Genomic DNA, 26,355 nt, shown 5'->3' with positions numbered 1-26,355 from the left:
CGTGACCCCCACTCCCGCCCCACAGGGTCCCCTGGAATGTGGCTCTTAGCTGTTCTCCTAATTACCTAGGCTCAAGGGTGGACACTGCAAGTAAGCAACAGGTGGGATCTCCCAACTCAGGGATGTTACAGAATCCAAGAGGCCACGGGAATTGTTGAGACAGTTCACAAAAAGCATGTGTGAGAGGTCACTAAGGAAACAGGAAAATATACTCACTTGCCAATGTCGTCTTGATCTGCAAACTTCTCATCGTTGAAGCCAAACTGGTCAATAAAATTGGACGTCATTTGTTGCATCTGATAATCAGAAAAGGCCTGGCAATCCCAGGACCAGTGACAGTGACATCATGATTCTAATGACATTCTATACATTATCTGCCCATTTGTGTTCCAGAAACCACTTAAATTCACACAGCCATGTGGCTTTAAAAGTTGGTGTGTTTTTCTTTAAAAAAAGAAAAATCAAATAATTTCAGACACATTTTCCCCCAAAGGGGGGAGTTTTTAAAATGTGATACACAAACTGCTCCATTACACATCATTAAGAAATACTTAAAAGATCACACTAAAAAGTGACTACTATAAAGTCTCTGGACAGAGAACTGGGTTAACCTTAGTATGAAGAGGTGAGAGACATGTAAGTCTGAAATTATCAGAAGTACCATCATCTCTAGACACAACCAACAGCATCCTAAACTATAACACACCACCCCCAACTTCCCACCCTCCCTGGCCCCCACCATATCCCCACTCCCATCTACCAGAGCAAAAATAGCATCAGAGGAAGAAAGATTGATGGACATAGTCACAATCCTACAAATGAAATGCTGGCTGGCCTACGTCTTGGAGGCTGGGAGCAGTCTGAGAAGAACACTTCTACACAGCCTACCTGAGAGACAGGGCAGGAAGCTTTAACCTCATCAGAAATTGTTCAGCAAAGCCTGAACACTGCAAGGCCTACAGAGGAGCCAATTCTATTTCCATCAGGCTCAGGTGAGTCTTCCCAGGTGAAAAATGGGGGAATGATCTACTGGACCCCACCCAAGTGCTAACAATCTACTTATGCCATCAGGAACCCTGCCCTCACTACTCAAAGACACCAAGTGCAGTCTCCCTCCTCGCTCTCACCCACACGATGGATATAAGACCACAGGAGCACCCTCTGAGTACTACCCGTGGTCAAGGACAGAACCATCAGTGGGACCCACGCAACAGCACTTGCTAACAAGGGCTTCTGAGGACACTGGATGCCAAGGAAGCAGCTGTAATGGTGTCAATAGAGTTCTCCTTGGGTCCTTACCTCAGCAGAGCCCACAGTTCCCACCCTGCACTGCAGAAATACCTCTGCCGTTCATCTTGACCACACTAACTCTCATAGCAGGGAATTATGGCATGGATAATCCAAGTTGTATGTAACTTAAAAATAAACTTCATGTTTGGCTTTGGAAATTATATTTTGCTTAGGTGTGGAAATAAAACAAGAACAAGGAAAACCTAACCAACCCAAGCTTCACTTTCCTCTCAATCAAGACAACACCCTCCCCCATCAGGCTCACAGAGATGGCATGACATGAGCTCATGGGCGTATGGGGACAGTGGGCAGTTGGCTGTGGGACAGGTATTTACAGGGTACCCAGAGGCAGCGTGGCAAGACTGTGCTGGGTAAGGTCTGCAGTACAGCTGAAGCAGTCATGGGAAGCTGATTAAAGCAGAAGAAAAGGAAAGAGTTCTAGTGCTCCAGAGAACCAAAGGAAAAAAGGACAGGAAGCCTTCACAGCCACGTCAGCAAAAGCAGCTCAGGTCCTATGACCTGGAGCCTTATCACTTATGAGGCAAAACAGATGCTCAGTACTTCCCAGGTGTGTAAAGGACCCATGGGGAAATCTGTTGAGCAAGCAACACAAGATAGGCTCTAGACTTATCTAGACTAAAATTTTGGAGCAAGGCAAGGGTCCCTCCCAGCTGCTTGCTATAGATCGGCTTTCTTCAAACTTGTCATGTCGCTTATAATACAATTCTTTTAGATATGAATGGGAAGAAATATTCCTTGAAGTTCAACACTTCACCAGTAAATATACAACAGCAAGTACACTGCAAATGTATGAATACATACATGGACACATGCAGATACATTCACATGTACCCATATGTACTTTTATTTGTTGGCCCTATGCACCTAGATAGAGCTACAGCAACTGACCAAAGCTGGGATCAGAGAGTCCTCCTCTGTTCTTGGTGTAGCACAGCTTCTGAGTAAAGCAAAGAACTTCCTGTTTGTACTGGCTTTCTACATTACTACTACGAAGCCGGCACAGCCAAAGTGAATAGCTGCCACACCTTACATGCAAGGGTGCTGAAAATTCACCTGTCCTAACCTGGAACAACACACCTGGCTGTAGTAACACTAAGGAGCACTGTCCAGGACTGCCACCCTGGAGAGGGTGGGGACAGATCTCTAATAGTACTGCCACCCTGAGCACTGAAACTGCTTTGAACACAGTGAGACTTGTCCCAGGCCTGTGTGTGACGTGAGGTGCTAAAGGTGTCCGCTTATTTCTGACACCTATCCACACAGTGAAGGGGAAGAGCTCATTCCCTCCCCACCTCTGGGAAGCCAAGTCTGGGGGACACTAGGAATCTAGGATGTACTAGAGCAAACAAAACAAAACTGGCAGAGGCACACACATCCCGAGGCACTGGCTCACTGCTCAGGGCCACATCTGTGACAGGGTTACCTTGTTAATAACTGTCCCACATTCTGCACACTTAGGAGCTCTGAGCAGGAAGCCCAACTTTAAACAGGACTGAGAAAATTAACAAGCTGCTATCTACAGACTGACATTCTGCTGACAGGAAAGACTATGATGACACTGTTAGGTTAACCTAGACCTTCTTTCTCCAGAAACACGTTTTGGATCAGATTCATTTTAAAACAGTCCATGATTGGTTCATAGTGTAAGTATGCAAAAAAGAGCTACCGGATACATGTCAGTAAGAGTGACTAATAATTACTCCCTACGTATAGAGGTTACAGGCAGGGGATGGAGCCCCTAAGCTGAGGGTCCTGGTCAGGACTATGTCAGGAAACCAGTTTTGTGACTGGACTGAACATGAGAAAACACTCAAAAACAGACATGGCTCTAGAACCAGGTATCATAAAAAGTGAGACAATCCACTTTCTAGATGCCTAAAAATAACATCTAGATTAGATCAGTAGCTGTAAGTTTAGCATATGTAAAGATTTCAGTTTGATTTACAGCAGTGAAGGAGGGGAGGGTATGTATGACAAAGTTTACTAACATAGTTAGGAAGATATTAAAGGTATCCTTTTTCTCTTCATATATTTAAAATGAATTTATTGAGTGTGTATGTGGAGGTCAAAGTCCCATGACTTGTGGAAGTCAGTTCAGTCCTCTCCTTCCACCATGTGGGTTCTCGGGATCAAACTCAGGTCTGCAGCATCTCAATGGCTGAGCCACCTCACTGGTCCAGGCATCTTTTTTTCTTAATAGTAGATTTGAACAGGCACAAATCTAGGTTTACAGTGATGCATTTGGGCTCAGGCCTGGTCCAGCTGACTACTGTCTAAATAGTCTCCGGTGGAAGTGGGACAGTGCACAGCTCTGACAACACAGGGCTGCTGGGAGCACAGTTTGCTGGGCTGGGCTCCTAGGCAGCCAGTGCTTCTTGAGTAAGATGTGTGTTCTCCAAGAAGACACTGCTTCTCCACAGTGCTTCCTAATTCTAACTTTAGGGGAATGGCTGCCAACAGGAGCTAGTGTCAAGAAAGATAGGGAGACCAGCAAGTAATAAAATTTTACATCAGATCTAGCTAGCTGGGAAAAGCTAAACTTCTTCAGTATCAAAAGCAGGCAACTGCTCAGTTGCAATACTGGAATGTGATGGGCATGCAATTTGGAAGCAAAAAAGCTTCACACCAACCCCTGTAAAAAGTGTTGCCGAGACTGAGAAAGGAGCCAAGCACCACCTAGTATAATGTGGCAGTGTTTCCTTACTCCTATTGTCACACCGATGCCTGGACCAGAACAGTTAAGCACAGCCTTCTCCCATGAACAGCTGGCCATCTGCTTCTATTCTGAACTCTCAAACTCAACTCCCAGTAGAAATGTAAAATCAACTGTCAGTTCTCTAAGAATGACCAAAGTATGCTAAGTCCTCTGTTTTTGCTAGACAAATTAAATGCAGTTAACAAATGGGGGCAGGAGTGGCAAGAATGATTCCGACTAAAACTTCATTTAGATGCCACAGGACATAATTAAACCACACTGAGGAAGGACTATCTAGATAGCCTACGTGGTTCAGAGGCACTGCACAAAGTTTACTCAGATGTTTAATTCTTATTTCTGTCACTCTTAACCAAGGTCTCTACCAGGAATCTAAGTAACACAGCACAGCCATTAAGGTCTGCAGAATGAGCATAGAGGTGACCTGCTGACTACCTGTTTCATGTCGTGCTCACCAACACCCACCATTCCTCACTGTTACCCAGGAACATAACAGTATAAGCCCACCTGGTGAGTCCCCAGCTCTCCCTGTTTCAATCATTTTTGCCTAATTGGTAGCAATCCCAAACCGCATTCTAACACAGTGACAGATGATGATTTCCAAGGGCAGCTAAACTATGCACTTAAGATAAAAATAAATAGCAAAGCTTTAGGTGTGACTCACTTGCTGCAAAGAGGAATCCTGTGAGAAACCCGTGTCTTTAAAGTCAATTTCATCATCACTGGATGAATGAATATGGCAGGTTGTAACCTATATGCATAAAAATGTAAAAAACTATTTAACATAGAAAAGTGGTGGACATTTTGTATCAGCATTTTTTAATGGAAAAAAAATATCACATTCAGTTTTTGTTTCAATGTACTAAAAACCAAAAAACTCCAGAAATAACAGTTACGTGGTCAAGCACACCCAGTCAATGTAGAGTCCACTCTGGCTGCACACCCAGTTGGCTGGTGGTTCCACTCCTCAGGACTAGCATCCCCAGGAATCACACAGGAAGGATGAATTACTCCATTCAAGGGGAAAGGCCGAAGTGCAGTGCAGATGAACAAAAATAGCATGTATGTGTCAGGCCTGTGGGGGTAAAACACTACCCTAGGAATCACTCATGAGCCACTATAGAGGTCGGCCTTGTAGATAACCATTTGTCTTTAGTCTTGACTTTCCTGCCTATACCAAGAAAGACACTGGTCATAAATGCTCTAAAGTCAACAGTCCCCTGACCAATAAAAGACTCTCTGAAAATGTGACCTACCTGCACCACAGAGAGTAGTCAACTCAGTAACTAAGAAAAACACCAATATGAACTGCTCACCATTCATGGTCAAGTGATGCTTGCTAATCAGAAACGTGTTGACTAGCACAGCACTGATAATAGCCCTCACTGTTAGCACCAAACAGTCAGTCAAATTCTGTAAGAAGTGTTATATTTTGGAAGGTCACTTACAATGACTCTCTAGAGTTCTTTATATTGGTTTACTATGTAGCCTAGGCTTGCTTCAGGATCAGATCTACCTACTTCACTCAGCCTCCCAAATGCTGGGATTACAAGCATGTGCCCCATGCCTGCTCTTCAGTGCCTTTAGTACAAGTGTTCTGGGTAGAGATAAGACATGTGTTCCTCTGCCAACTCTACAGCTGTGCTTCATAGCCTGGCATTAGCAAACCAGTACACATCATGCTAAGCCAATGTGTATTTGGGGTACAGCCAGAGTATTGGGCATAGAAACAGGACAATTTAAATTTAGCTGGCCTGAATGAAGACAGCAGAAACCAAGCTGCTCCCAGGAATCCTGTCTAAGTGCAACTAGGGTACAAAAACCACAGGTCAGTGGTTCTCAACATGTGGGTTGCGACCTCTCTGAGGCCACAGATATTTTTACATTACAGTAACATTAGCAAAATTACAACTATGAATGGCAACAAAATAATTTTATGGATGGGGGTCACCACAACATGGGGAATTATATTAAAGGGTCGCAGCATTAGAAAGGCTGAAAACCACTGCCATAGGATACCCCCTCCCCAAAACAAGAGTTAATCATAGTGTTGAATAAGGAGGAGAGTTTTGTGGAGTAACTAGGAAAGGCTAGACATGTGGCTCCTTTACACATGGTTGCTAAACTGATGCTGTGAAGCACCTCCCTCCAGGGAAGTGTTTATAATGTCCCCACTTTGGACTAGGCAGGCCTTGAACTTGGGATTCTTCTGCTTCAACTAACATTATTGGGGTGTGTTACTGAACTCAGTTTACAATGTTTTCTCTAAAGATAGTTTTAGCTAATTATGATTACTAACAGCACAATGCAGGCAGACCTTCAGTTGTGTTAATGGAGGGTGCAACTCTGAGGACACCCACAACATAAGAATCTGAAAGAATTAATAAAGCAAGCTAAAGAGGATTGCACTGCCTCATAGGGGATCAGAATCCCAACCCATTCATCAGCAGCTGAGTGCAGCTTGAATTCCTGATCTGCATCACACAGTCCTTCTGAGGTACTAGAAGCTCAGAAATGCTACCTACATTCTTCTTCAGCTAAATCATGGCCATTTTCTATCTTGTTCACAACTGCCATGCCACTCTGACCATGTAAAGAAACCCTACCACTCCTCACCAAACCTGTCAACAGCTAGTGAGGGGTTATGAATAATGTCAGTGAGGCAGCTTACCCTGCAGTCTGTGTTCAGCCCAGAAGCCATAGAGATCTTCTAGAAGTGTACATGGGATTAAGTCACTTTTTCCTTCTAAACCTAGTGGTTTCTCATCTTAAATACAAAGCTAAGGCCTCACTGTCTGCCTCTGTCTTCACTTCTACCCTTATTTGCTCTGATACAATAGCCACAGCAGACTCTGCACCCACCCCCTGCACACACTTGCAGCCCCTGCTCTGAGGTCTGCACTTTGCTTCCCTCTCTTTGGCTATACTACCTTATCTGTAATGAAGTTTTCCTTGTTTAAAGACATTTATTGTGTGTGTGTGGGGGGGGGGCAAGTTCCATAACACATGTATAGAGGCCGGAGAACAACTGTTTAGTCAATTCTGTCCTTCCATGTTTACATTGGTTCTAGAGATGGATCTCAGCTCTCCAGGCTTCCTTGCCTGCTGAGCCATCTCACCAGCCCCTTGACAACCTATATTTGAACTTCCCGTCTTGCTCCCTGGCACTATGACAAAGAACAGGCTATTTGACAAAGCCCTGTTTCCCAAGCTTCTGTTTCTCCCCTGCTTGGTAAGTACTAGTATGCTCTATGAATGGCATTGCAGGCACTAGAATGTCCGCTCAATAAAAGAACACTAGCAAGTCACTAAATGACACCACTCCTGCCAAGGCCATCATGTCAGTAAGATTACATTTGATGTAGGCATGAAAAGGCAGCTCCCAAGGTAGCACACTCTTTCATAATAGCAGTCAGCATTGCTAATGTGTTAAGAGAATGAGCAACGGAGTGACTAAACCCCGAGGCTCCAAAGGAACACCCTAAGCATGAGGAGACTGCTGAGTGTGGAACCCATCAGCAAGATGTACCACTGTAAGTTGCTTACTGGAGACTCTCAGCACCTGCCAGCTCCAGGGCTAGGGACATTCTTGCTTTCACCCTAGCTACATGGACAAGACATTCACACAAGTGTGTGCCTATCACTCCACACTATCTCTAGGCCCTGTCCGTCAGTGCTTCTAAAATACTCTCTTCGCTGGAGGGATAAGCAAAGACAGACAAATTCAACTTCTCAAAGTTAATACAAAACATTTTCTAATTTCCATTTTTAATCTAAGTCCTTGCCAATTTTTAGTTTGGAGGTTTCGTCAAAATTCAGAGCTCTTTGTATTTAACTAAAACACCAAATCTTAGAGTTGGGTGTGGTGGTACATGCTTATAATCCAAACATTTGATAGATTGAGGCAGAAGGATCAGAGTTTGAGGCCAATCTGTTCTACAAAGTGAGATACTGTAAAAACAAAACCAACCCAACAACCCAGTCCAAAGCACCCAAGTTTAACAATCTAGCTCCCTCACATGAATAGCAGCATCACAGGAACCAACTGTGCACATATTTTGGCTTCATTCCAATGAAGGGGCTGAAAAGACTGGAGATTCCTCCAACTTAGAGCCAAGTTAGAAAGCTGCAATGGAAGCCATAGGAGCTTATGCTGACATGGTGGGGGGGGGGGGGGGCAGTAGGACAAGTGTGGTAGAAGCTATCCTTAGGTAAACATTAAAAAACAAAGGGCCAAAGCAACATACCAACATAGTAACTCAAGCTATGACTATTCAACACTGCAGAGAGGCATCTGAACCACTTAAAGCAACAGAGTAAGGCAGTAGATCTAGTCATCTACTTGGCATACTCAATCTATTACCCAACTGACATTTCCACTGGTGAATGTGCTTTTACCAAGACCATGCATTACATTCACAAGCACTGTCACTTTTTCAAGGACAAATAAGGCCCACAGTATTTAGAAATTATATTTACAGCAGCATTCTACAGTAGCCTACTGCCCCCCACCCCTCAAACGTGTACCTAACCCCACCAAAGTAAGTTGAATATATTCTGGGGAAGGAAATAACTAAAACCTCTTTGGTAGCTAGACTAATCCTTAAAATCTTTTTTTTGTTTGTTTGTTTGTTTGTTTGTTTTTCGAGACAGGGTTTCTCTGTGTAGCTTTGCGCCTTTCCTGGAACTCACTTTGGAGACCAGGCTGGTCTCGAACTCACAGAGATCTGCCTGGCTCTGCCTCCCGAGTGCTGGGATTAAAGGCGTGCGCCACCACCGCCCGGCCTAATCCTTAAAATCTTTAAGAAAGAAAGAATGGAAAAGGTCTTAAGCCAATCCAACCACGTCAGCACAGCAAAATCTAGGGAGAGGGGCTAACCCAACAGGACATGAACATGCTTTGATATTCTTTTAATTAATTAATTTCGTGTGTTTGGGGGGCACACACATGCCACACATGTGGAAGTCAAACTTGTGGGGAGTTCATTCTCTGCTTCCACTGTGTGAGTTCTGGGGATCAAACGTAGGTCCAGCTTGGCAGCAGGAGCTTTACCCATGAAGCGACCTCGCTGGCCTGTTTGAAGGCTTCTCCCAGGGTCCTCTTCCTGTAGAATACCTATGTGGTCAAGGTATGATGACATCTCAGGGAGAACAGAACTCTACTTTGAGTGAAAGATGGTGCTCATATCAGCCTTCCCTCAATGTGGGATGGGTGTAAATGCCCACCAAGACGGGGCTGGGAACACGTCTGTGCTGCTTGCATCATGTACTCAGGATTTATAAAATCTCTGCAGGTCTACTGATAGCATGCAAAGGAGCTGAGGAAAAAGTGTGGGCAGCAATGGCACCTTCTTTTACTACAGACTGCTCTCAAAGAAATCTGCTAAGATTAAAGTTGTTTTTCTTTTTTGGGGGGTGGTGGTGAAATAGGAGGGAGATGTTTCTTATAGTCCAGGCCTCAATCTTGCAAAGCAGCTGAGGCTGGCCCTAAACACCTTGTATTCCCCCCCTCCTCCGCCATCTGTGTGTTTCTGTATGTGCAGTGTATGTGTGGGTACCTGTGGAGATCAGAGGTTTATGACCGGGAGCTCACTGTTTCCATTAGGCTAGGATCCTCCTGACTCTCTCCTGAGGCTGGGTTACAGGTATTCACTGCCATGCCCAGCTCTTACATAGGTCCTGGGGATTGAATGCAGGCCCTCATGTTCCCACACCAAGTGCTTTATATAACAAATCATCTGCTGGCCATAGCCTTGAACTTCCGATCCTCCTGTGGATTACAGGCATGAACTACTGTGTCCCACAGGAAAAGTTTGTTTTTTTAAAAGCTTGGTAACAAGTTTTAAGTGGGTATTTCTGATTTCTATTTTTTTTTTAAAAATCAATCACAGGCTAGGCAGAGCTACATCATGAGACTCTGTCTCAAAGAGGAAACAAAGACAATTACAGGTGGATAATTTTAAAATTGTTGCAAACAAAATACTCCTTTATATACAAAAAACAAAGAACACCATGCTGGCTGCATTCCTACACTAAGATTGATTTGGGACTCCAAGTGGCAACAAAATGTCACAACATAAGAGGACAGTGCCATTCTTCAGAGCAGCCAACCACTCACAACTACCAGCTGGAGTGGTTTCAAATCCAGCCTCAATTATTTTTAACCAACTGACTAGTACAGAGAAGCCCAAACTACCCAGCCCCGTAACAGTTTTATAAAAAGACTGCCCGCCCTTCCTGCTAGTCAGCACTGTTGACAAGTGTGGGTTTGTCGGCCAGACAATGGCACACACATCAGAGCCCTCAGACCTACTGTAACCACATGGTTCCACAAAGCTCCCTTCTACAGTCATCTCTTTACCTTTCGTATTTCATAATTTTGTATTAATCCCACCTTTAAAAGCCATTACTTGGGGGCTGCAGAGATGGCTCAGAGGTTAAGAGTACTGGCTGCTCTTCCAGAGGACCTGGGTTCAATTCCCAGCAACCACATGGCAGCTCACAACTGTCTTTAACTCCAGTTCCAGGCGGTCTGATACTTTCACACCAATGCACATAAAATAAAGTTAAATATAGATATAAGCCATTACTCTACTACTCCAGTCAATGGAGAGGCAAAGGTCTATGCAGAGGAACACAGGATGACCCATGGCTCTACAGCTCTTATCTGTGAAGAGCTGCCTCCTGCTATATAAATAATTTGTTAATGACTGAGGTATTATTACAAGAAACTTAAGGCTACTGTAGCTAGTGCTGACAGCACTTCTGAGTCAGGCCACCACCCTGATCACCAGCTGCCACATGCTAACAAAGATGCATTCTCTTCTGCAAAAACTAAAACAAAGCAATACTCACCTTAAAACTTAATGTGTTTAAAAAACAAAAACACATTCCAAAGTCCAATATAATTTTTTAAAATTATCAATGCCATTATTCCCTGGCTGAAAGTACCAACAAATTCAGTTCAACATTAAAAAGCTGAAGTTTCAGAGTCATCTACAACCCTCTTCTCCAAAACTGTCCTAAAGTAAGAATAATTTCAACTCCATAACACTTGGAACATCCATGGGAGTTTGGGATTCTAAGAGTGACATGAGGCCCAATGTAGAAAGCCACAGAACAAGAGGAAGTCAGAGGATGGTGCTGAGGTGCTTAGGGGGCAGGACCCAGGTGAGACAAGACACTCATATGAACTGCAGTGGACATGGGTGGCTTTTTAGGACCCTTTTGCCATGCAAGGCAGGTTACTAGGAGGTGAATGAACAAATCAAGAATGCTGTGAATACTGTCCTCTTTCTGCAAAGAGCTTATCCTTGGCCCACATTCACTGGGCCTAATGGACATCTTTAACATTTTTCCAAGTACATAGGCAATGGCCGAGAGCACCAAAAAACCCCAGAGATGTAACCTTGTGAAACCTACTAGATCTACCGTGTTCCTCTTGTTCGTCTCTCCTAAGGAGCTCGTGCAGAATGTCTCCCATCGCTCCCTGACTTCGTCGGGAAGATCTTCAGAGTGAAAAAGGAAAAAAAGCATTATCACACAGTGACCCATGGGGACAAGAGTGTATAGTCTCAAAGAGTAGCTGCATGAATAGCATGTGGGGAGTCCAATCAGCTGAAGTCCTGGCTATGGCTAGCCCAGTGGTCCAAGAGGAATGAATCTAAAAAACTCCAATAGGCCCAGTCCACAGACTTGAGCCCTAACGCCCTACCCTACCAACAATGTAGGCCTGATCTGGGCAAGAGTTGTGACTTAGTAATTATTAACAATGCTTTGCTGAAATGAAACACGGAATTTTATCTCCAAACAACTCTTATGAAAGGAGACAGGTCTTTGGGGGTAGAGGTAGGGTAAGAACTGTTTGTATGGTCAAGTTTAAGAAACTCTACAAGCATTAGCTTCTGTCCTTCGCTGGGATCCTGTAGTGGACACCTGGCTGGTGAATGAATGGTTCACAGAATCCTGCTGGATGCTGAGATTGTGCTTGTACTGTCTCCTACATATTTGGCTCATAAACAAATCATGAAGAAATGCTCTACAGCCAAATTCTACTTTCTAGAGAAACTTTGAAAGAATGACTTACAATGACTTTCTGAGAAAATGAAGCCATGGCTCTACACCTTAGAGGCCTACCTACAGAAGGGTGGTCACCCGAAAATTCTGGTTTAAGCAACCATACACAGGTGCACACTTACACAAGTAACTTCCAGGAATGGCCTTCTCTCCTTGATAAGGATATGAACCCTGAGGGGTGGCTTAAGCAAAATTACAGGTGAAGCAGCCTCAGTTTTTCTGTCACTGGATAAGAACTAGGCTTTTAGTGCACACTCAACAGAGCACCACTTCTTACCAAGACTGTCAGTTTCCCAAATTCAAAGAAGTCTCAGAACTAGCTATGCTTGCTAGACAGAGGCCTGCAGGTCAGGGCATTGGTACTCTCATTCTGGCAGAAATGAACTGGTGCTGAGCCCTGTAAGTCACCTTGGGCTGATTCAATTTAAATGCTGGTAGAAAAAGAATCCTTTAGGAGCCAAAGTCTGTCGTTTTAGTAACAGAGACATGGAAGAAAGGCTGACAGTGCTTTAGTATCTCAAGTAAGGAATTTAATCGACAGGAGGGAGGATGGGTTAGATTCTGGACGCTAGAGAGACAGCTCAGTGCTTACAAACATTTGTTACTTTTCCAGGGAACCTAGGTTCTGTTCCCAGCACCCACATGGTGGCTCATAACCATTCATAAAGCAAGTTGCAGGGGATCCAAAACCCTCTTCTGACCAGGTATGAACATGGTGTATATACATGCATATAGGCAAAATACTATTATACATCCCCCCCAACCCCCCCCCCAACCCCCCCCCCCCCCCCCCCCCCGTTTCAGAAGAAAAAGCAAGAGCCACCATAGCTTGAGTGGTTCTACTCCAATACAGAAACACAAAACCAGGTCAGAGGCTGGAGAGATGGCTCAGGACTTAAGAGCACTGACTACTCTTCTAAAGAACCTGGGTTTGAAGGAAAAAAAAAAAACCTGGGTTTTTATCCTAGGCAACTCACAACCATCTATAATTCCAGTTCCAGAGGAATCTGACATCCTCTTCGGACCTCCACAGACACTGAATGCACATGGTGTACAGACACACACACAGGCAAAATGCTCATACACATAAAATAAATAAATAACCCCCCACCCAAGACAGGGTCTCACTATGTAGCTCTGGCCATTCAGGAACTCACTGCACAGACCAGGCTGGCCTCAAACTCAGAGATCTGCCTGCCCCTGCCTCCCAAGTGCTGGGATTAAATTCGTATACCACTGTCTGGTGAATAGATAAATCTTAAAAAAAACAAAACAAAACAAAAAGCCAGGCCATCAACAGTGCTCTGTAACAGGAAGTGACTCCAGCATGCCTCTTGGTTTCTAAATGGACAGCAGAAATCTGAGCAAAGGTATAGTGAGAACTACATGGTTCAAACATTCTCAAGGGCCACAGTGAGCTAGCCAAAGAGTCTCTAAAAAGTAAAGAAATTTCAACCTGTTCCCAGCACTGAAACCCCTCCCCTGCTCTCTGATCCCACACAAATGCCATGAGAATTGTTGAAATGACTTACCTTTGATAAGCTGCTGTACTAACGCACTATTCGGACCCTTGTCAGTGCTGTGCACAATACAGTTAGCTATCCTGGTGAGGTGCCCCATGTAACCATGCCGTCGTCCTCCCTCAGCCCTGACAAGAGAAAGAAAAACTATTCAGAATGGAAGAATGGATACTTCGCAGAGTCTCGAATGGAGAGTATATAAGCTTAACACAAGGCATAGCAGCATAGGAACAGGACAGTTACTCCAATGTCAGCAACAACCAAAGTCATTGACGGTATCTGAAGCAAACGTTCATTAATGTCCCATGCCACTAGAATTTTCCTTTACAGTTTTGTAAAACTCTCAATTTCAGAATTTAATTAGATTATAAGAAATTGAGGTCAGAATTTTGTTGGCCTAGCCCCCAACAAAAGACATCAAGTTCTATTTGTGCTAATTGACAGGCATAAATTATAAATAATAATGGCAATTCTCAACGTGACACAGTGGCTTCTCTGAAAACTTGGCTGAGGTAAGGAAGGTCCCTTGCACTTGCTGGAGACCATTCAGAACAGAGGCCAGTGAACTCAATCCTCAATGCTTTCTTCTGCCAAGATCTACTTTCTAACCACATTCATTTTTACATTAAGATTATTTTTTAATGTCCATGACTTACAAAAGAAAGGATTTTTGTTGGAGACAGCAGGGCAGAGACTTAAGAGATACTTGCTTAAAGGAAGAAAACCCTTTCAGGAGTCACTAAAAGATAACTCTGTGCTTGGAGGTCTGCCTGGAAAATACAATACCTGCTGGGTAAACTCCAGGGCATGTGTGGAATTTGAGACTCACACTGAGCTGCAAAGACTGCCTTTGGTTCCACAGTAAGCTCCAGAGACTCTAGTGTTCCCAAAGACAACTTCTTAGCCCTCCCATACTCCCTTAAGGCCACAGGTAAGAAATAATAGCCTATCTCTGCAAGGCTTCGGACATAGTGAAGCACTAGAGAAAACTCTTAGGATCTGCGAGCTTGTGGGACTGTTTATTCATCTGGCCTTCAGAGGACAGACCCACAGAAAGAGAAGAGCATGCCGGATACTTATGTGCTGGCCCAATGAGGCAGGAAGAGTAAGAGAATGTAGGTGGAAGGTCACAGAGCACACAGAACAGCTGACAGGTCAGACATAGAACGAGAGTTGTCCAGCAGGCCTCACATAGTTCCCCTAAAGGAGCACCACCTGGAATAACGTGCCTGCTAATCAAAACCCCTTGCCACAGCCACATAAGCTAGTACCAATTTCCAGTACGGCCATATCAAAACCCACCTGTGTTTCTCAATGTTAATAAGTTCATCATGACCACCACCAAAACCAATACATGCAAGCTGATTTCTGCCCTGAATCACTTAGCTCCTTCAGGAGCTAAATCCAGATCCGAACAGTGACAGTATAAACTACTGAAGATAAACTCAGTTGGTCAAATGCAGCCTAGCTTGCACTAAAAGTACTGGATTTGATCACTTGCACCTCATAAAAGCAGACATGGGTACATGATTGTAATCACAGCACTGAGGAAGAGGCAGGACCAGAGAGAGGTTCAAGGTTACCTTCAGCTCACCCAACAATGACTTTGATGCCAGCCCCCCAAAAGAGAGAGAAGGGGAGGGGGAGACAATGCATCTATGTACGATGATATAGCATTCATTCTACATTCTGACTGCAGTGGTGGTTATGTAAGGGCTTCACACAGCAGTCATACTTCCTGAAATTGGTTATCTAGGAAAGGTATATCATGACAAATGAGAAACAGACTTAAGCCTGACTCAGAAGGAAGCACAGTCCTGTTCATAAATAGCACTGGTCAAGATAGACATACTCATGAAGTACAGTAAAGCCAGATAACCACCTTCTCACCACAAACTAAACCAACGCAAAGGAAGACTGAACTGAAAACAGAACACCACAAAACCACTAGAAGAAAAGACAAACACTCACAAGCCTAGTCTGGGCAAAGACATTTTGGAAAACACCCCAAAAACACTAATAAGAAAAGCAACCAAAAGCAAATGGGATCACTTCAAACTACGAAGAGACTGCAGCAGATGGGAGACACAGGAGGTTAGTGGGAACCTGAGCACTTCCACAGTGGAGCACCGCCAAGAGAATACAGAAAGACCAACAGCAAACCCCTCCTGATTCTCCCTAAATAATGTTTATGGTATAAATAGTTATTTCCCAAGAGAAGACACACAAATGGCCCAGAGATATACAAAAGACACACAGTGTCATTAATTGACAGGAACATACAAATCAAAACCACAAGACTGAGATGAAGATTGTTCAGAAATGGTATTAATAAAAAATGGGGCAGTCAGACATAATAAACAAAATTCTGCCTGCCATTGTGGTATCATCTATAGAATTGAACACTATCAGGAGAGGTGAGAAAATATGAGAAGACAGTATGTTCTTACTCACGTGGAAACTAAGAAAGCTGACTTCATAGAAGCAACGAAAATAATAGTGGTCACTAGAGGCTAGAAGGATAGGGAGGAGGGCAGAGGGTGAACAGTGAGTTCTAACCTCCCCCAGTGACTAAGTCCCAGCATCCCACAGCATGGCAGGATAACCAGTTTACCTACACACCCCAAATTATCAAGAAGAGAATGGTCTGAGGGTTTCAGCACAAACCAATGCTAATGATCAGGACTCAATCCTCCCACCAAAATAAATGCATATAAACCACCACCCAGTAATGCCATCCGTAAGCTAGGTGTCACTTTTATGGACACACCCAGCCTCATACAGCAGCATATCCTGAAAGGACTTTCCAAACCCTCCCTACACTGCCTGTTTCAGAATCCGGGGGTGATGTAAAAACTCCCAGGGTTTTTAAAGGTGCCTGCTAGCCACTGCTGTTGCTGCCGCCGCCACCGCCACCATGATGATGACCACCACCACCACAAGAACATCTTATGTAAGAAAGCTGTCGGTAGGGGCAACTAATGCTTCCCAAAATCTTGTCTATGAAGAAAATAGTAAACATTGTGACACTTTTCTGTAAGAGCATGTGCATAGAATGCTCTGCCCTGAGAGGGTAATCACTGCACACCAGGGGAGAGTCAACTTTTGACTGTTTTTATTCAACTCAATACTATTTTCAGAAAGTCTTCCAAAACAACAGTTCCAAAACCTGAACAAAGGTTATTAGAAAAGTATCTGTTATGATGCAACTTCATTTTCACTTTCTCTAACTAGCCAAGGGGAGATGATAAGATTTTCTGTAAATTACAAATCAAATTGTACTGCTTTCAGAAAAAAGTTACTTACTGTTTCTTCTCATTTGTGTCCCAGGCTTCAAGAATTCGCTCTATTAGCTGACATTTTTGGAAAAGCTAAATAAGAAAGAACACTCCAATTATTCCTATTATTCACACAGTGGTAAAAGCATTAAAACACTAAAGCAAAGTAAGCTTGGTGGTTCTGCCTTTAACTCCAGAATTCTGGAGGTAGAGACCAGCCTGATATACATAATGAGGCCCTGGCTTTTAAAAACAAAAAAACTTTACATAAAATGAAACTGCATGTGGTTCTTAGTCACTGGTCCACCCAAATGCAACATGGTGCCATTTACTCCAGATCCCCTGTGGTCAGTTCCATTAGGACCCTAGCCACACAGAGCACTAGGCAACTTGCTGCTAAAGGTGTTGCCACAGTAAGCAGTGAACCTGAGGCAAAGCTAGGCTCTGTTAATAGAAAAAGTGGGTCAACAGCACAGGGTCCAGCCAGAATTCAAGTGATGAAAGTAGGCTCTGGTAAATTTAGCACAACTCTATCTTTCTGTTTGCTTTATTTTACTAGAGGACGGGGGTGGGAGTGGGTTTAAGACAGGGTCTCATGTAGGGCAGGCTGGTCTTGAACTCACTAATTCTGTCTTTACCTAGTATATGCTAGGTTTATAAGCATGCACAACCATATCTAGCTTACTTCACTTTTAAATGTGGACAACACGACTTGAACATATCCTAATACTTGTGTAATACTGAGAACTTGTGTCCTACCAAAACTCTAGCAGTCAAAGAGAAGCAGCTGTGGGCTACAAACTTCAGTGAGCAATGGCACTTGTCTGCTCTAGTCACCCGGGTGCTCAGGCGAGCCTTTCTGCCTTCCAGGTCAACCACACGGGAACTAGGAGTAGGTAAAACCATAGGAATGTAGAACTCTGAACACTGACCCAGAAAAAATCACTGTAAAATGGGAATTTTACAGAAAAGAGACCTTCAAGCCAGGTATTACTGCACATGCTTATAACCCCATCTCTTGGGAGCCTGAGACAAAGTTCATGAGTCCAAGACCAATCTGGTCTACACTGCAAGATCCCTCTGCCCCTTGCCCATAAAACAAAAGAAAGACCCTAAAAATATCACTCAACATTGACTAAAACTCATTTTGCTAAACTTTTTTTTTTTTATTTTTTGGTTTTTCGAGACAGGGTTTCTCTGTGTAGCTTTGCACCTTTTCCTGGAACTCACTTGGTAGCCCAGGCTGGCCTCGAACTCACAGAGATCCGCCTGGCTCTGCCTCCCGAGTGCTGGGATTAAAGGCGTGCGCCACCACTGCCCGGCCATTTTGCTAAACTTTTAGGCACCTATTCAGCACCAAAAGTTAAATTCTGGTGTGCCATAGTACTGTAAAAGCATTCTCAGAAGTACTTAATTATCTATGGTTCTTTTAACTCCCTCAAGGTAAGTTCAAACTTCTTATGTTGCCAGGAGAGTGGGCCTACAGTTCATTTAGAGGTGTTATGTCCAGGATGTGATTAACAGAATCACTGGTCCAAGTGCAATGAGCTAAACCTTCCGACATGGAAACTACTCAATCTGTTTTCAACTGTGATTGACTTCATACTCTGGAAAACACAGTAACAAGGAAATAATGCTTACATGCTTCAATAACAAATTGTCACCAGTGGAGTCTTGATCAGTAATGGTGCCATTTTCTGCATTCTCAAAAGGACTGGCAAGAATGAGCGCAATACAAATTTCTACTTGCGTATGTAGAAAGTTATTCCACGTGTACTTGAAGAACATGTCCTACAAAATAAAGTGCAGTCTCTTCAGTTAGCTCAGTGCTGGAGCCACCACTTTAAACATCCACACAGTAGTAATTGTTTCAGGGTGGGGAAATGCTCACTCAGTAAAGTGGTTGCTGAGTAAGTGGAGGATCTGATTCTGGGCCCCAGCACCTACTTAAAAACTGGACATGAGGGCATATAAATCTGCAATCAGTGCGGGGGAAGTGAAGACAGATAGAGCTAACGGACCAACCAGTCTAGCCTAACTGATGAGCTTCAGAGTCAATGAGTCTCTGTCTCTAAAGACAAGGGAGAAGGCTAGCAAGTTTTGGCCTAGAAGGTAAAGGTGCTTGCCACCAAGACTGACTACATGAGCTTGATGCTGGGAACACACATGATAGAGAGAACTGACTTCTAAAGCATGTAGTCTGACCTCGACATGGAATCCATGATGCCATATATGCATATGTACAAACAGACATGTATACATCCACATTAAAAGGAACAAAAGTTTAATATTTAAAGGGGAGGTTTGAAACACTACTTCATAATCCATATAACTATCTATTCATTCAAAATGAAATGCTAAATTTGCATAGACTATATTAGAAAATAGAGGAAAGTTTCAGAAACACGAAGAAAAGATGAGCATAACCTTCTCACAGAGAAAGTTTTTAAAGTGATGCAAATATCCAGTTCAGTCCATTTCCATGCTCTTCACTTTGTGACTCCAGGGAGAATTACCATTGCTTCTTCAGACCACCAAGCAAGCAGTAGGCTTGGCTTTGCACTTTCATGAACTGCACAATTAAGGTTCATTTTTAAATGAAGAAATGGAATACAGAGCATTATTGTTATTGAAAAAGAAGGTCTAGGTTAACCTAACAGTGTCATCATAGTCTTTCCTGTCAGCAGAATGTCAGTCTGTAGATAGCAGCTTGTTAATTTTCTCAGTCCTGTTTAAAGTTGGGCTTCCTGCTCAGAGCTCCTAAGTGTGCAGAATGTGGGACAGTTATTAACAAGGTAACCCTGTCACAGATGTGGCCCTGAGCAGTGAGCCAGTGCCTCGGGATGTGTGTGCCTCTGCCAGTTTTGTTTTGTTTGCTCTAGTACATCCTAGATTCCTAGTGTCCCCCAGACTTGGCTTCCCAGAGGTGGGGAGGGAATGAGCTCTTCCCCTTCACTGTGTGGATAGGTGTCAGAAATAAGCGGACACCTTTAGCACCTCACGTCACACACAGGCCTGGGACAAGTCTCACTGTGTTCAAAGCAGTTTCAGTGCTCAGGGTGGCAGTACTGAACACTGAGTTCAGACCACACTCATTTCAATTTGTAAGACTTAGGAACTATCAAGGGTGATTTCAAATGTCTGTGAGGAAGAATCTCACCAATATGACACCAATGCTGTTCAGTTCCATCAGGTCCCCATTTATACTGCTGGTATTGGTTTGGAGCAGGCTGGATATCAACCTAATCACATTCAACCGAGTGTTCCCAACAGGAGGGTCCAGTATACCCCATGTAGTCTTCATTACACTTTTCTGAAGAAGAAAAAAGCCTTCAAATTAAATTCAGTTAAATGAATAAACAAAAAGCCCATGTGCTGACACATAAGGCCAGCTAACACCCATACCATTTACACCTGACCCCTGAGAGAAATCTAAACTTGCAGCTGGAATCTTACAAGAAGTCAGAAACAGCTACATATGGTAAAAGATGAGTGTCTGCCCCGAGAAATGTGATGGATGCCTTGTTCTTGTCTAGAAAGGGAGTTTCAATAATCTGAAATCACAAGACAGAAGCAGATACTGCAGCATTTTAGACATTCTGACAGGAAAGAGTGACAAACTAAAATGCCCTCCCTGAAGGTTCCATACAAGCCCCGCCCCCCCCCAATCTCTGGAACCTACATAGTGAAATGGAAGGAGATAACCAGCTCCTACAAGTTGTCCTTGTAGGAATTTTTAAGAAACAAAACAATACCAAAACATAGTATGTAATGCTAATTAGGGTCAGCCTCTTATTTCCAAGATTTTCGGACTGCCTAAACCAAACCTTTACACTTGCCCACTCTCCTCTTCTGGCCCAAGCCTTACAGTTCCACTCCATGGAACTCGGAGACTTTTTAAAAAGCTTCATGGTGCCTAGGGGTGATTGCCTGCTTAGCATGTGTAGACTACATTTAATCCTTACCACAGCAAGCAAGTTCATTAATCAATTAAGCTTCTTTAAAACACTCCCTGAATCTACTTATACTTACACACTTTATCACCGAGTGAAGCTACCTGTGTTACTCATTCCTAGAGTGAAAGGAATCTCAACAATAGACTCAGTTATGAATTGGGGCCATGAGTCAGGGGCCTCTTTGTATACTTAGGGAGAAGCTGAGTGGACCATCTAAGACACAGGCTGGGCCCCCATCACACCTCTCCTATCCTCTTGTCTCCATTTTTTATTGGTGATGCTCTCTCTTCTTCTAGATTCTTTTTCTTACTCTTGCTCTGAGGACTGCCAAGAAGGATGCCACTGGCAATTTTAGCTGCTAAACATTGAAAAAAGTTTCCTAGGGTGAATGAGCTGAATAAAGATGCAGAGCTCTGGCTGGAATGGGCCCAGCAGGACCCTGAGCACATAGAGAACTGCTAGGTCCTCACACAGCAATGGGCATCTGAACAACCATTTGGAAGCTAACCAGACCCTTGGGCTCTGGACTTAAGGTATTCTGCTGGCCCCTCCTTCAAAAGGGTAAATAGAAAACAATGTGGCCGTCTGAACAAGAATGGTTCCCATAGGCTCATATATTTGAATTCTTGGTCCCCAGGGAGTGATCACCAGAATTCGGAGGTATGACCTTGTTGGAGGAATTGTGTATCCGAGGATGGGCTTGGAAGTTTCAAAAGCCTTGCCAGGGCGAGTCTCTCCTTCTCTGCCTGAAGATCAGGACGTAGCTCTCAGCTACTGCTCCGGTGCCATAGCTTACTCCCATAATGATAATGGACTAAGACTCTAAAACTGTAAGCAAGACCCTACTAAATGCTTCCTTTTCTAACAGCTGCCTTGGTCATGGTGTCTTTTCACAGCAAAGAACAGTAACTAAGTAATGAGACCTCATATACAGTGACAAATTCATATACTAAATTCTCAATGCATCATACCAATGTGATGATGTCATAGAGATGACACTGGATCCAAATGTACAGGGTAAAAGACCCAGCACTAGAGCAGTGTGATTCCTAGTGTGTCTCTGGTAGGTCTCCTCAAGTCCTACTGTGTTCAGTTCTGCATACACATGTTCCTCATGGAAAAGCAACACCCTGCTCCAGGTCCTTTCCAAGTTGTACAAGACCTCAGTAGACTGTATCTCAATTAAAACATCATCTGTCCATACTGTCCCCAAGCTCATATGAAAATGCAATTTCAAAAATCAGGCCAGGAAAGGTTAATGTAGTGGATAGCTGTTCTGTCTAGGACCATGAAACATCACCCCTAGAGATGTAGCAGGTAGTTAACTGTCCCACCTACCTGTGACTTTGATGTACCTGCTCCCGGGGCATGGCTCAGGGCTACCCTTAAGACCTGAGACACACATAGGCTGCCCTCTTCACTCTCTCATGGGACTTGGATGCTGGGACAGTCTCAGGCAGAAGAACAGAGTGGGACCATGCTTCACCTTTTCAGGACTCTGTGACAATTCCTCTGTTCTATCTTATGAGGTTGCCTTTCTTAATAAATCCCTTTGCCCTTTAAGCAGACTCCATGGATTTCTCACTTTACCTATTGCCCACATGGGTGGGCCATCCTCACGGCCCTTATCTGTGAGGGGAATCCTAAAACCTTTGCCTGCTAGCCCAGAGGTCAGTAGTTTCTGCTCCGCCAGACACATGCCTGTGACACCATCTAATTCGTGCCTGTGTTCTGCGGTCCAGGGCTAGCTGCATGTTGTCGAGTGACCTTTCACAAGCCACACAGACCTCAAAGACCTAAAAAAGTATGTTACAAATAGGAAAATGTGGGCTGGAGAGATGGCTCAACAGTTAAGAGCATTGGCTGTTCTTCCAGAGGTCATGAGTTCAATTCCCAGCACCCACATGGTGGCTCACAATCATCTGTAATAAGATCTGGTGCCTTCTTCTGGCCTGCAGATATACATGCAGACAGAACACTGTATACAAAATAAATAAATCAATCTTTAAAAAAAAATAGGAAATGTTTATTTTACTGATACATAAGTGCTCAAGGATTTGCAAAACAAAAAATCTGAGTTTACTAACTAGATATTTTTAATTCTAATTTTCCCTCATCTACTAATTTTAGACAATGTATATGAATAAAAGCCAATTTCAAAACTAGCTTAGAGGAGGCACAGTGGTATATGCCTGTAATCTTACTACTCATAAAGCTCAGGTAAGAGGATAGCAAATTCAAGGCCAATCTGGAATATATAGCAAGACCCTGCCCCAAAAAACCAAACCAAACCAACCAACAACAAAACAGTTCAGAGGCAGCAAAAACTAGTATTGTACCTTTAAAAATATCATGCAGGCTGAGGAGCTGGCCCAGCGGGTGAAGCACTCCCCTCCTAACCTCTGAGTTCCATCTCCAGAACCCAGAGTCAAATGGAAGGATAACTGGTGCACACAAGCACACACATACTTTTATAAAACATAGTATGTAATGCTAATTATGGTCAGTCTCTTATTCCCAAGGTTCTCAGGCATTCTTGACTGCCTAAACCAAACCCCTGGCTGCCAGCAACACTTATGACAGCAACCCTACCTTGGGCGGCTCAAGCAGGAGTTCGTGGAAAGATCCAAGTCTTCCTCGGATGGCTTCTAGAACACTCTTGTTAACTGAACAAGCTGAGTGACCCATGCCTGGTGGGCAGATCTCTATATGGCCTTCAAATCTGGAAAGCAAATGAAGGTAACTACTGTGATTCAGAAGAATTCACTAGAGTTCTCCAGGTCAACTCTGCAGGTTCACACTTCATGAATCTGTGACTACATTACGGTGATGTCAAAGAAGGCTGAGAAACGGAGAGTATTAAGACTCATGAGATTGGCCACCATGCCCTGAGAACCTATAGAGGTTGAGGTATCGACAGGTGAGCTATTATGTCATCTCCAGATTCCCCTGAACCATCCATTTCCTGTCTCTACCTGATCAGAAAATGTGGAATCAAATGGAGGGCTGATCAAGTCACAAGACACATTGCATTACCTGTCAGCTGGAAATGTTAACAATAAGTGGGCCCCTACTTATCCCTTAGAGTATTTTTGGATAAATATCACTGATTTCTATTTAGAAGATTTAATTTATTTACATAAAAGTCAGTTTTCAATCATTACAACTCATCCCTTAAAAAAAAAAAAAGAAAGGAAACTCTAGGTGTCTAGACTTGATGTGGGAAGAATTTCACCCATGAGCCTCTTGCACTGGGCAGCCAGGCACCATTATGGTGAGTACAGGTGGCAAAATGGCGGGGGTGGGGGTGGGGGTAGGGGGGAGAGACAGACGGGGGGGGGGGGGTTCATGTGCTGGGGAAAAGCAGATCTGAAGACATGAGGGCAGTCAGGAATGGGCTGAGGTAGATGCCCTGTTTGTCACCCAGGGCCATGACTTGTTTCATGAACTGATACAGCTGTGGGGATCATGTTGATATCCATGGCTGCTACCATGAAGGGCCCTGTGGACGCCTGGAGTCTGGATCACTACCTGTGACCAAGTTGATGTTCAAGAGATGTAGACTCACAGGGGCCCTGATCCAGAATTCCTGTGCCTCCACCCAGGACCATGGTGACGCCTGGTCCAGACTGCTGCCGGGGGCCACGTCTGGGTCCATGGCCCTACTGCAGCTGGGCTGAGTTGATGTCCAAGGCTCCTGTTACCACCAAGGGCTGTGCAGAGGCCCGCAGTCTGGGCCTACATCTGAGACAATGTTGGTCTTAGAGGGTCAAGCTGCTGCCAGGATCATACAGACCTGGGTAGCTCATGCTGTTACCCAGGGCCATAGTGTCATCGGGTCCTGAACTATGGACGTCCATAGACCATGTTTCGTTCCATGACACAACAAGGGTCCATGGATCCTGCTACCATCGAAAGCTGAGTGGATACCCGGGGTCTAGGGTGCCACCTGGGGAAATGTTGGCATTTGGGGGCCTCGCTGCCATTTGGGCTATGCTGATCAGGGTGCTCTGCAATGCCAACTAGGGCTGCAATGACATCAGGGCCCAGGCTGTTGCCAAGGACGATGTTTGGGTCCGTGGTCCTACTGCAGCCTGAGTCTGTGCTGTCTGTGGCCTGTGTTGCCACCAAAGGCCACACTGATGCCCAGACTCTGGGCCCACACTAGGAGCCATGTAGGGGTGTGAGGATTTGAGGGCCACGCTGCCATGGGACCCACAGTAGAGCTGACCCTGTGTACTGAGGCGCAGGTGATCTGGCACCGCTAATGTTGTGGGAGATACAGCCCTACCCTTCCTCTACAATATGGAGGAGTAGGTGAGGGAAAGATGACTTCTCCCCTCCCCTGCCCTGCCACCTATGGTGGGTGGGAGAGCTGGCACTGTGGTCATGAGAGTGGGAGAATTGGCCCTGCACCTCAATAGAGCTGACCCTATCAGCTGGGATGCAGGTGAGCGAGCTTAGGGGGCAGAGGAGCAGGAGGACTGATCCTGTCCGCCTATCATCTGCCATGTGGTGGCATGGGTGAGGGAAAGAAGCCCTCCCTCCCGGCTTGCCACTTGAAGCAGTTGAGAGAGCTGGCCTTAGGGCCATGAGTGTGGGAGAACTGGCCCTGTGCCCCACCAGCTATAGCACATGGGAGAACGGGCACAACATCTCACTAGAGTTGACCGTTTGCCGGGGTGCAGGTGAGCTGAGCCTGTGGGTATAAGAGGAGAGCTGCCCCTGTCCCCTCTGGTATACCAGAGTAGGGCAAAGGTAAAGAAAATATGCCCTCCTCCCCACCCCTTGCCACCTGTGACAGGTGGGAGAGCAGACCTGGGGGCATGAAAATGGAAAAGCTAATCCTGCCCCTCACTGAGTTCAGCAATCCAGAAAGTAGGCCCTGCACTTTGCCTGAGCAAAATAGTAGAGCTGTTCTTGAGAGTGGGAGTGTGGGTGAGCTAGACCTGAAGGTGTGAGAGCAGAACTCACCCTGCTCCTTGCTGTCTGCTACATTGTGTGAGGTAGCGGGGGCAGTGCTGGAGAGCTTGCTTGGGTGGTGATGACGATGAGGGAAAACTAGCAGGCTGACCAACCTATTAGCCAGATCCAGAACCAGACTATAAGGGAGCCCACCCCAACACCCACCCACCTCATCTATGAACTGTTGGCATATGTGAAGGAGAGGAACCTACAAATCCAAAGCTGCAGGATCTCTATGACACAAGGCAACAACAGGATATCCAAGAGAAGTACCCTTGAGGGCCCAGTATCAAGGGTGGAGCAGAGGCCAGAGGCCTTGAACCAGACCAGTGACTCATCTCAGTGAACAGTTACAAGACATACGGACTAAAGGGTACACTGTGTGACTCACTGGGCCACACTACAGCTTCTATGCCAAGATTTCTTTATTATTCCGATTTTACTTTTAAATTTTGTTTTTCTTGGGGTGGTGCAAGGGCAGAGGGCAGAAAGAGTGGGATTAGGATGCATGGTGTGAAATCAAAAAATAATCAATA

At 44.6% G+C, this 26,355-nt stretch overlaps 1 protein-coding gene across 11 annotated transcripts in view; it reads right to left on the bottom strand.

Moving 5' to 3' along the window:
* Ppp6r3 (protein phosphatase 6 regulatory subunit 3) overlaps positions 1–26,355 on the bottom strand; it is a 132,213-nt gene that overhangs the window by 22,084 nt on the left and 83,774 nt on the right. For 3 of the 11 annotated variants that reach the window (XM_059263712.1, XM_059263731.1, XM_059263799.1), the window contains 8 exons: positions 23,447–23,576; positions 20,059–20,211; positions 18,540–18,689; positions 16,927–16,991; positions 13,633–13,748; positions 11,447–11,532; positions 4,689–4,775; positions 217–314 (listed from right to left, as the gene is read on the bottom strand). In XM_059263712.1, coding sequence (XP_059119695.1) covers positions 217–314; positions 4,689–4,775; positions 11,447–11,532; positions 13,633–13,748; positions 16,927–16,991; positions 18,540–18,689; positions 20,059–20,211; positions 23,447–23,576 — 885 coding nt within the window. The remainder of the gene's footprint in view (positions 1–216; positions 315–4,688; positions 4,776–11,446; positions 11,533–13,632; positions 13,749–16,926; positions 16,992–18,539; positions 18,690–20,058; positions 20,212–23,446; positions 23,577–26,355) is intronic. The other 8 variants (XM_059263722.1, XM_059263747.1, XM_059263737.1 and 5 more) reach the window with 4 other exon arrangements.

This window comes from Peromyscus eremicus, chromosome 1 (assembly GCF_949786415.1).
Source record: "Peromyscus eremicus chromosome 1, PerEre_H2_v1, whole genome shotgun sequence".
NCBI classification, from domain to species: domain Eukaryota; kingdom Metazoa; phylum Chordata; class Mammalia; order Rodentia; family Cricetidae; genus Peromyscus; species Peromyscus eremicus.
This window is presented reverse-complemented; position numbering and strand designations above follow the sequence as displayed.